Genomic DNA, 12,039 nt, shown 5'->3' with positions numbered 1-12,039 from the left:
ATTTTCTTGAGTGGCTACAATGGGAAATCAGTACAGTCTGGGCAGACCAGGGGAAAGATTAGGCAGGGATCCATTCTGCCAGCTGCCTAGTTTCACTTTCAGGGTATTCTGCCAAACATAACATCAGGCCTATAATACACTTGCTCACAAAAGGACAGACATTTATTATAGGATGTAGATTATGGAATGACCTTATGGTACATATTTCCTATCATCTGCGTCTGTGCAGCAAAGGTGCATTCCTGGCATCCAGCTTTATTAGAGCCATGGTGATCATGGGGGCATGGTTACAACGCTATTGTCCAATTAAGCAAACATTTAAAAAACGTTAAAGTTCTTTTCACTTTTCACGTTGCTGGCCACCTTGACACTGCAGCAAAGCACTGGAACCGTTTCCCCCTCTGCACCTGAGTTGGGCACCTCAGTATAATAAATGGCTCCAGTATCTGCTCTCGATATGTAAACATTTGAAGGCAAAAACAAAAATGCACCTTAATTTTAAAAGAAATTCTACAGTATTATAGCCAAATATGAAAAAAATTAAGCGTGACAAATAGGAAGTGGCTGCAAGACCCATAACTATTAATAGTATATAGATAACAACAACAACTTGCATTTATGCAGCACCTTTAAAAGGTGCTTCACAGGGATGTAATCAAAGAATAGAAACTGAGCTAAAGAAGCAGATATGAGGAGGGGGTGTCTTACTGGCAAAATTAGTTAAAACCTTAGTGACCTTAACATCTAATGCCTCCACATCACGAAACAAAGCAGGAAGCAGGAAGTCATACTTTAAAAGTCATTCTTTCATGTCAGGTTTACATTTTTAAAACCACACGTCTCATTCAATAAACTATCCACTCCAAAACTAGATGTGTCATAACACGAGATAATGTTCCGAGACATTACTACCCTCATGTGAACCTGGAAGTGATGCCAGAACCAATTCTCCGGAGATTCACAAAATTTACAGCGCTCGGGTCAAATTATCAGGTATGTCAATATTTAATCAAAATCAACACAACTGACTGGGAATAGTTTTAACATCTGACAATTTGTTAGTGAAAATCTGTGAAACTGAAAGCAAGCATTTTCATTTTTACATACACAGTGGAAAAATGAAGACACATATTTCTAGGAAACAGCTGTGGACAGGGGAAGCCTCTGGGATCACTGAGCAATTTGCCCTACAAGACAGTTTAGCAGGTAAAGACTTAGTTATTAGTTCTTACTTTGCACAGTTGACAAAGTAACGTGGGGGGGGGTGGCGGGGTATTGATGGAAGATCATTTTTAGAATTGCTGGGAGCTTGGGTTTCCATTTTGTTGGGAGGTGTGTTCTGCTGGAGGGGAGTGGTTGAAACTGACAACCCAGCAGAAACTGACTACATGTCCCAGGTGCCAGCGGACGAAGCGGATGGAGAGGACACTTCTCCCCCTGCCGGAGAGAATGGGAACCTCAGCTCGTCCAGAGCAGGTGTTCGCTGCTCAGCCTCAGACACTCTGCCAGCAAACCCTCAACCCCTCGTCTCTGTCTCAATCCGCTGCTCGAATCGAAGAGGCAGCAGCTCGGCAGGGAAGAGGTCGCGGGCGGACTCAGTGTAACCGGCTCCCCATCATCAGTCCCCACGGTGCAGGATGTTCCCTGCATTTTAATCCAGCAATGATCCCCGAGCAGCGCAATCATGTTGCTACCATCGAGAGTATCCCAGCCGAAGCCATCACCGCATCGCCTACCCTGCTGCAGAGGATAAGGAAAGTATTCACAAGGTAAGAGACCAACCGACACCCCCACCCCAGAAATTTCCCGTCCAGCCGGAGCGGACCTCCCACCCCCCCAAAAATCCGTCTCAAAGAGACCGCAGTAAACGATGTAGGTGGTCAGACTCGTACTCAACAGCTGCTGTATCAGCTTCCCACCGTTACTATAGGGGAAAAAGTTGTCGCCTTCTCATATTGTGGAGAACGTCTTTTTTTTTAATCCGCCCGCACCCTAAGTTTTATTTTATAACATTACACGGTAGTTAGAGTGACCGAGATGTGAAGAGATGCTCCCCATGTATTCACATTTCTTGATTATCCTGTTGCATCGGGCTCTATTTAAATTGCCGCTCCAGTTAACAGCGTTTCAGCAGATTCATATTCTCGATATCTCCAGCCCACTTAATCATGTACCAGTGATGAGATATCGTTTACTGATACTGGGCACTCATCTAAGATCCATTGACACATTTCTGGTTTAAATTGAGCCGCATTTCAGTCATTTGTGGGTTGAATGACAATTTTTTTGGGGACTTTTACAGTGGATTTACCTGAGGTTAGAAACGCCAGCCTCCTTTTAATGAGCCTCCCTCAACTCATAGGTGGGAGTGCAGCCCAAAGCCGGCAATGATCACTAATGCTCTTTGTGAGCTGGATTTTTTCTTTCATCGCTGAGATCTCTTGCTCTGTAAGGGTGCACCAGGAGGCAGGGCTAGTAAAGCAGTAATGAGGTACTCCCTGCCTGAAAAAAATCTGAGCAAATTCGACCTGGAATCCCATCAGTTTTTTTCCGGTATTCCTCACAATCAAAAGCAAAAAAATAAATTATTCAAATCCTGCTAAAGCAACGAAATAGTAGATGATGGTGATATTCCTAATAATAGTCAATCATAATTTCAGTGCAACCGCGATATCATGTAATAATGCACCTACTGTCTAATCTAGATTTCTCTTACACCATACATCAGTGTGATTCTATTGAATGCATTTGTCTAATTCACTTAAAAAATAAAATTTTACTGGTGCTAAAAGGGGTATCTGTGAATGGTGCAGTCTATGATAGACCTCCATTGTTCAGTGTAGTTATTTGATATGATGAGGCTTGTTACATTTATGGTAACATTTACAGCACACTGGGTATTACAGGAATCATTCCAAAAGCACAGTTTTATGATAGTCTCAACATTGCCTCAATGGTCATTTTTCCATAGTTTTCCTACATTTTGATTGTATTTATTTTTCCATAAAAACTGTGATAACTGTTTGATTTATTATTTTAATAGACAGTCTTACATTTGACTTCAGATAGCATGGCTAGGCACTGAAATTAGAATAGATCTATTCTATCCAAACATGCACACTAAAGAATTAGTTGACATTGAACTGTGTTCCAAGCTCCCTTGTCACTAAGTTTCATAAAGATGATTCTGTACCAGCTCCTTTCCAAATGTCCAGTGTTAATAAAAACTGGATATGGACTGGTATTAGCTGGAGTTCAAACTTAAATGTGTTTCCCAAAACAGAGAGTTTAACTTGCAATAACCTGCCGTCTGCTTGTTCAATTGAAAAATAGATTATCACTCCACCATAGAAATATCCATGATTTCAGGAATTTGGACCAGTTAAATTGAGCACTGTTATTTTTGGAATGGATTGTTGTGATGTTCAAGATTCCTGGAGATCAGGGTTTCTAATAGCTGCTAAATCATATTTCAAGTGGAGCTTTAACCTTTTGGCTAGAGTATTTTATATACAGAGATGTAATAAATGTTTGTGAGATACTTAATATTTGCACAGATCTGCTGCAATTCTGTGGTGCTCTGATCTTTAAAGTTTGCATTCAGCAGTCAAGAATGAGGTGGAGAGTTTTTCTGTGGGAATAAATGATTACTTGTTTTTTTCTTTTTCCTTCCATTAAAAATGCTAACTTGTAATTTATTTACTATGTTCCCTTTTCCCTTGCCTCTAGGATAGTTCCCTGTGCTCACATCATCTGTGGCTGAAAGGATTCTGCCTGCAAACATATCTGCACAGATGATATTATGTTGCTCCTTGGTCGAGCCTCAAGGAGGCAGACTTGAGCAGTATGGGAGGACCTCCCAAGACTCCTCCTCAGGCAACCATGCTAAGACTGGCAAACTTGCCTTCTGGAGGAGCGTTGGTGCAAATGCCCATCATAACTGGTATTTAAACTTGAAACTCTCAGTTGAGTAATATAGCACTATTACTATTGGGATGCAGTTACTGATAGTATCAAAACTAGTCACTTACTGATTCATGAATCTGTGAAAGGGAGCAGTGGTTATGGTCATGCTTCTCAGTCAAGAATTATTTTTAATTGAATGGTAGGTCTATAGACAGTTCAGTTGATAATACCAAGAAGGAAACTTCCTTCTTTGTGTTAATGTTACATTGGATTTTTTCATCTCTTAGTGTATTGTTTTGTAACAGATAAAAACTTATACAGGCTCACCATTCGTTGATGTAGCCTGAGCTTCCTTGCAGAGATTCAGTGACATTCATTGTGAAGACTGAGGAACATAAATAGACTTCTTTCTTTAGAAAGTGAATGTTTTTATAAATTGAGCTCATCTTCTTGTTTGATTGCATTTTTCATGGATATGACAAATAAATCCATAATTATGAACAGACAAATGATATATAATTCTTTAAGTTAGAACAGTGGCATATGTAAAATCACTGACGTATGTGAAAAGGGCAACTGCATAAATGTGTTTATTAAGTTACTAAATCAAGTCTAGTTTCTTAGCATTAGGTCAGTGAGGAAGTGTGTGTGAAAACTGAGGTAATTTGATCATGCAAAAGTAAACAGCATGAATATGGATCCACTTTGATTCTTCTAAGCTTGCGTTTCTTAAATATAGAGAGCTTTCAAAATTGGTTTTGTTTATTCTTATTGTCTCATACTGTCAATGCAAGTCAATGAAAAGGAAACTTGCATGTTGTGATTATTGGTCCCTTCCTGCAGTGGTCAAATAATTGGTTAAGCATTTGTATATTCCAAATTGGAATCCTGCTTTAGGTTGATGTAAATCCAATGCACAATATTCAGGCTTGTTATAAATATGCAAGCAGGCTGATCAGACTAAGATATATAATGAGCATATTGTATTTAGGAGAAGGGACCGTAATTTTTTTGGTGTCTTCATAGACTGCATTTCTATTCTCTGATTGAAAAGGTAAACGGCATCCCTGTGACAACAGCTTCTTAGAGTTTCTTATGCAGTTAATATAAAGCGATTATTTTGTGGTAAATTATTCATAATTGTCTCTGAAAATGACAATGTTCCTTGACTGTAAAAATTCTTTTGTGTCACCTGTAATGCCTTTGAGAAAAGTAGCATATTACAGGGGAATTGTGACTCATTTGTAAATGTTTAAACAACAGTTGTCACCTTAGATGAAGTATTGGCATTTTTGTTCCATGTTCTTAGCATTTGTTTTGTTGGACCACTCTCCATTAGATTACTGTTCAATTAATATAAGTGCTGTGCCTGACCATCTTAAAATCTACTGTAGAATCCCTGACTTACTCAGTTGGAACATTGATTGTAGTGTTAATTACGTATTCTGTGCAAGTTAGTGCATGGTGATTCTGTCAGTGTCAGTGTGATTAGCTGTCATTCAAAATTTCAACTCCACTTGAAAAGCTTTGAAGTAGTAGGTTTAGACAGTTTCAAACATTTCAAACAATAATTTATTTCTATCTCCAGTTAGGATGAAGCACAGGATACAGTGACAAGAATGAACTCCAAGTCATGTATATATTGGGTTTGAAGTGCCCCCGGGACACCTGCAGCATTAGGTTTTACTACAATTCATTGTGTGTTATAAAGCCAATCTGTGTGTGACTTTCCATTTATTATTGTCAAGTTTAAATTATAGATTGTTGATGATCAAACCTTGTGATGTGTATTGTAGGGTGTCTGCACCAATAGGGACCACATGCTAGGATTGTGAGACTGTAGGGTAACCAATTTAGTTATGTAAAGTGCATGTGAGTGCTTCCAGCAATCTGTGAAAGGTTCAGTTTACTGCAAATGTACTTCATCATTAACATTTCATAACAATTTCCCTATTGTTTTCTCATTATTTCTGTTCATTTAACCATGCCTACTCCCTCACAGGCATTGCCTGCTCCCCTGCCACAGGTAATTCAAAGGCGATCTACAACAACAGAGATTTGGGAGGTTTGTTTGTGGTAGAATGTGGGTATTCAGATAAGTTGAAAGCCCTGAGTAATTAATAAATTCGTATATTACTTCTCATCCTAACAAATAGCAATGTTGGATGGATTCCACTTCAATCAAAAGTAGAATTTTTAAATTATGACGCATCAAATTGAAACTGTTGTTACTTATGTTAACTGAAGTTAGCAGAGCATGAAATAAGTGGTAGAATGATGCAAGCTGTTATTGTATACAAAAAGGCAGAAACTGGACAATGCTTCACATGGTATTTAGGAGAAAGCTACCTTTCTTTACTGAAACTTAAAGCTGTAGAATCCTTATTTATTTTTTCCACTCACAGGTAAAGATGAAGAAAGACAGATGTGAAAAAAGTTTCCTGCCTCCCTTCTCCAGCAATTCATTTTTATGATATTTAATTGCTTGCACTGGGAATCGGTATCAATAATGAATGGTTTGTTTACTTTTGCTGCTGAGTGCTGCTCTTTATCCTTGGTTCCTAGCTCTGTGGCAGGCAGGAACCCAGGGGGAGAAGGGCAGAGGCTAGCTTAAAAAAGGTGTAGGGTTACCAATATTCAACCTCCTGCAAACATAAAAATAAAACAGCCAGAAGCAGATAACACTTACTACCAGGTAAGCCTGCTTAGTTCACACTTAATGTGTGGAAAAATGCAATTATGGACCACTGCAGCTTTTAATTCTAGTTCTGATTACAAAGTATTGTGCCTTCAATATGAAAATATGCATCATGCTGTATGCTATTTCTAAATGGTCATAACTGCACAGGAATTACACAGTAAAGCATCTCCCATGAGATCTTATCATTGTTTCTTTCTTTATGTGTTGCTCTGAACTACACTAATGACATGTAGAATATAAATCCATCGAAAGGCAAGCATTGACATTTAAACGATAAAGGATGTATCCTTGACGGGGACACCATCAAACTGCCACAGATTTACAACGATCATGTATTTAACTGACCACCTCCAGGCGCGTATCCATTGTCTCTCGAGATAAGGAGGCCCAAAAGAAAGAATGTATTTAATATATCATATAATGTTTTAATGACTTGCTGAAGTGCCATGCAATAGTTTAGTGACAAAGAAAGATTGTCCTTTTAACACTGAATTGATATTCTTTTCTTGGTGCCTTGATTTGAGGGAAGTGCTATTTTTTTGAGATGGGAGGACAAGACAAAGACTGAGAGTGGGCCAGTTCCTAGTTAGCAAAGCATGTGATGGAGAGCAACAGAGTCAACTCCCTCACATATCAATTTATTCGGGGATCCCTGCTATGTGACGGCGAGGAATGCGGGTGAGTGAAAGGAGCAGTAAACGTGCAGCTGCGGTTGAATGTTGCTGGTGCAGCGACTGCCAGCTGGCGGCCCCGTTTCATGCTGCTTTCTCTCCGTTGCGGAGCCATCTGCTGCAGTTTTAATGAATGAAGCTTTTTTTCGTGCCGAACAATAGCTTCAAGGATGTGATCTGCATTCTAATACAGCACATCTCTCTTAGGGGAAAGACCGTTTCACCTTTATTGTGAAAGGTACAAGGGGAGGGAGAGCCGCTTCTTTCTGTGAAGTTGTTGCAAGTTCTAATCTTCCTCTTGTTCCAGATTGATGGAGTCTCCTTTTTAGCTTGTCGGGCAGAGACAACCTAGAGCTTAAACTGCAGTAACATTTTAAGATTTAAAAATAAAAGACAGGAATAAAGAAATTAATTTTATTTGCAATGCAGCGGGTATTCTATTTGCAGTTCCCTAGTGAGCCACATATTCTGTCCTTTTTTTGTTTGTAAACTGATTTCATTCTGAAGGAGCACAATTTTGCTAAGCAACGATGAAACAATACTCGGGATTTTTCTCAATTCATTGACAAAAAAAGCAAGCCCTGAAATGGTACTACCCCTTCAGAGCAGTCTATCCAAGGTCACTCAAAAATGGCGTGTACTTTACTAGATATTTTAACCTCGTTAACTTCCTTATCGTAACTCTGCGGTAATGTGTGCTGTTCATAAAAGCGTCGCCTCAGTCGATTCCTACTTCAGATGAACGTCTATTAAGTTCTCATTGTGTTTCTCGCAGTTACAAATGGAACAAAACGTTTGGATCTGATGAGATCCTGTAATGCTTTGAATACCATGTGATATTACAGTATGATGGTTGAACATGGGAACAGGAGTAGGTCATTCAGCCCGTCAAGCCTGCTCTGCCATTCAATTAGATCATGGCTGATCTACCTCATAGCCACTTTGCCGTGCTATCCCCATCTCCCTTGATGTCATTAGTATCCAGATATCTATCGATTTCTATCCTGAGCTTCCACAGCCCTCTGGGGTAGAGAATTCCACAGATTCACCACCCTCTGAGTGAAGAAATTCCTCTTCATCTCAGTTTTACCCCTTATTCTGAGACTGTGTCCCCCGCTTCTGGACTCACCAGCCAGTGGAAACATCTTATCCACATCCACCCTGTCACCTTCTGTAAGAATTTTGTAAGTTTCAATGAGATCACCTCTCATTCTTCAAAACTCTAGAGAATACAGGCCCAGTTTCTGTAATCTCTCCTCATAAGACAATGCCGCCATCCCAGGGATCAGTCTGGTGAACATCTGTTGCACTCCCTCTATGGCAAGTATATCCTTCCTTAGATGAGGAAGCCAATCTGTACACAATACTCCAGGTGTGGTCTCACCAAGGCTCTATACAATTGCAGCAAGACTTCTTTACTCTTGTACTCAAATCCCCTTGTGATGAAGGCTAACATACCATTTGCCTTCCTAATTGCTTTCTGCACCTACACGCTAGCTTTTAGTGCCTCATGAACAAGGACACCCAGGTCCCTTTGGATATCATCACTTCCCAACCTCTCACCATTAAGAAATACTCTGTCTTTCTGTGTTTTCTACTCAAGTGGATAACTTCATACTTATTCACATTATATTCCATCTGCCATGTTCTTGCCCATTCACTTAGCCTGTCCAAGTCCCCTTGAAGCCTCCTTGCATCCTCCTCATAACTTACGTTCCCACCTAGTTTTGTGTCATTGACAAATTTGGAAATATTACATTTGGTCCCCACATCCAAATAATTTACATAGACTGTGAGCAACTGTGGCCCCAGCACTGATCCTTACGGTACCCCACTGGTAGCAGCCTACCATCCTGAGAATAACCCGTTTATTCTAACTCTCTGTTTTCCATCTGTTAACTAATTCTAAATCCATACCTGTATATTATCTCCAATCCTATGTGCTCTAATTTTGTTTATTAACCTCCTGTGAGGGACCTTATCAAAGGCCTGGATGGGTTAACATTTAAAAGAGTGTCATGATATTTCAATGAACGGTGTCACAGTATCGTGTTGTTCTATTAATTCTGCTACTTTTGAGGAAGTTTTATCTTTTCTGACTAGTTAAAGTCTTTGCCACAGTTGTCAGAACCCTCTTAATGGTGCCATGTTTATTACAGTTTAAAAATCTAATGATAGAGAAGTCAGAATCACATCATTATCATCAATTTTACATGCCACATTATAAAAGGAAAGCATAATACAGTATTATCCCTAACGTGAATCGTGTTTTCAGTTCTTAGGTATGCTTTCATCTCCTATGGTGCTGGGAAGGGGTGCAACATGTGAAAACTTATGTAAGGAAAGTTCCATCGTTAACATTTTACTTAACAACATATTGGCAAAGATTTACCCAACTGGTGACCATGACAACCACAACAACTCGCATGTTTTATATGTGCCTTTAACAAAGATAACTGTCACAAGGTACTTCAAAGATGTGCAGTCAGACAAAAATAGACACCAAGAGATATTGGTGGAGGGGCAGGGGGTAACTAAAAGCTTGGTCAAAGAGGTGGGTTTTAAGGTGAAGAGGCAGATGGAGAGAACTCCAAAGCAGGGGGCCTAGATTGCTGAGGGCACAGCCATGGACAGTGGAGTGAAAGGAGGGTGGATGCACAAAAGGCCACAGTCAGAATAACTAAGAGTTCTGGTGAGGGGTTGTAGGGCTGGAGGAGGTTCAGAGAAAGGGAAAAGCAAAACCATGAAGGGGTTTGAAAACAAGGATGAAAATGTTAAATTGGAGAGGTTGAGGTACTGGGAGCTAAGGACGGAGGTGATGGGTGAGCAGCACGTGATGTGGGGAAAGGTGGGGCAGCAGAGTTTTGAATGAGCTGAAGTTTACAATGCATGAAGAATTGGAGGCTGACAAGGAGAAGGCATTGGAATAATTGAGTCTTGATGTGACAAAAGCTTGGATGAGAGCTTCATCAGCATTTGGGTTGAGGCAGATGGAGTAAGGGAGTTGGAAGTCAGTCTTTGTGATTGAGAGGATAAGGTGTAGGTTATTCTGTCTTGTACAATATTAGATTACAAGTTAGTGCTGAATTTATCCAGTGAATAGCTGAGCCATACGGAACAGGAAGAAGAATAAGAATTATAATAATAGTTGCATTTATATATTATCTTATTGAATTGAAACAAAAATAACTTGCATTTATACAGAACCTTTAGAATATAACAACATCCCAAGGTACTTTACAGTCTCTGAAAGCACTTGAAATGATGAATTACCTTTTGATGTGCAGTGACTGTTATTATATGGGCAAATTCTGTGCCAGCAATGTTCTGCAAATCGCAGTCAGGCAAATAAACAGTCAACCTGTTTTTAGATTATTGGTTAAGAGTTAAATGCTGGCAAGACATTGAGAAAACTCCCAGATTCTCTCTGAATGATGCAATGGAATCTTTAACTTCTATCTGAACCACTGGAACAGCCAACAGGTCATTGGTTTATTTCTCATTTGAAGAATGGTCTCATAAGGCAATGCAGCATTCCCTCAGTACTGCATTAGATTGTCAACTTAATTTATGATCGCAAACCTTGTGAGGGGCTCAAATCTATAACCTTCTGACCCAGGGGCTGTACAAACTGAGTCAAGCTGAAATAAGAAGAGCTCAGGTTCCAACTGCAGTCTGGGATAAGTTTCTTGATCACAGCTGGGAACATTGTGCCACTAGGTTAGCAAAGGGAAAACTGGCATGCACTTTTGGAAGTGTGCATGTGTCAACATTGGGTAATGACAAGGCGGGATCTATTTTCATCCTCCACTCATTGTTTCAGTAACTACTGACACTCATTGTCAAAAATTACACATGAATGATGCCCACTAGGGCAAAGTACCAGTGTCCATGTAAGCTTAGTCCAGTAAAGAGTCAAAAACTTTAAGACAGGAAAGCAGGGGGGATTTTAGAAAGCTTTGGATAAAGTTCCAAGCCAAAAAAAAAGATCGAATTAAAGTGAAACTATAGGATTCCAGGGGATAACATGGGACTGGAGAAGATATTGGCTAAATAATAGGAAGCAAACTAGTCAGACTGAGGGAGGTTGTAGCTGGAACTACACAGTGTTCTGAGCTGGGACTACTAATCTATATAAATGACCTGGATACATAAGAAGATGAAAATTTGTTATGCTGCTGATAACAACAACTTATATTTATAATAGATAAAAGCAAAATACTGCAGATGCTGGAAATCTGCATAAAATCAGAAAGTGCTGGAAATATTCAGCAGGTCTGGCAGCATCCATGGAAAGAGAAACAGAGTTAGCGGGATGAATTTCTGTTTGGCTGAGGAGGCAGGACCAGAGGAAGGCATGCCAGCAATTTTGTGTTACCGGTCAGTGTGCTGGTCTGCCTGCATCTTCCTGACTCCAGTGTATTTTCATGGAGGCTGCTTTGGGTGTGGGGGTGTGTGGTTGGAGACGGGGTGCGGTTGGTGATGGTTATCCACTCGCCAGGGGCGGGTAGCCAATTAGGCCAATAAAAGTGCCTTTTGAAGGCACTCATCAAACAAATTTTCCAGATGGCAGGCGGTCCCACGCTAAGCTGCAGCTTGGCTGATGGATGGAGGCAGACTTCCTGCAGTGCCCTCCACAATGCTGGCCTAGCAGCTGTGGCCACATTTTATTTTTAGATATTGAAAAGTCTTCAGAGGCTCCTCCATCTTGAGGTACCCTTACAGTTGCCCACCTACTTCAGCAGTGCCCACCTCTGATGG

At 40.2% G+C, this 12,039-nt stretch overlaps 1 protein-coding gene across 1 annotated transcript in view; it reads left to right on the top strand.

Annotated features, from left to right (window-relative positions):
* Nucleotides 1–1,463: 1,463 nt before the first annotated feature.
* Nucleotides 1,464–12,039, top strand: part of slc35f1 (solute carrier family 35 member F1) — a 439,716-nt gene continuing 429,140 nt past the window's right edge. Inside the window, exon 1 of the mRNA XM_068018370.1 lies at nucleotides 1,464–1,769. Within this exon, the coding sequence (XP_067874471.1) occupies nucleotides 1,663–1,769 (107 nt within the window). The 5' untranslated portion in view covers nucleotides 1,464–1,662. The remainder of the gene's footprint in view (nucleotides 1,770–12,039) is intronic.

The sequence above is a fragment of the Heterodontus francisci genome, chromosome 3, assembly GCF_036365525.1.
Source record: "Heterodontus francisci isolate sHetFra1 chromosome 3, sHetFra1.hap1, whole genome shotgun sequence".
NCBI classification, from domain to species: domain Eukaryota; kingdom Metazoa; phylum Chordata; class Chondrichthyes; order Heterodontiformes; family Heterodontidae; genus Heterodontus; species Heterodontus francisci.
The sequence above is the reverse complement of the archived record's forward strand: the minus strand, read 5'-3'. Positions and strand labels throughout refer to the sequence as shown.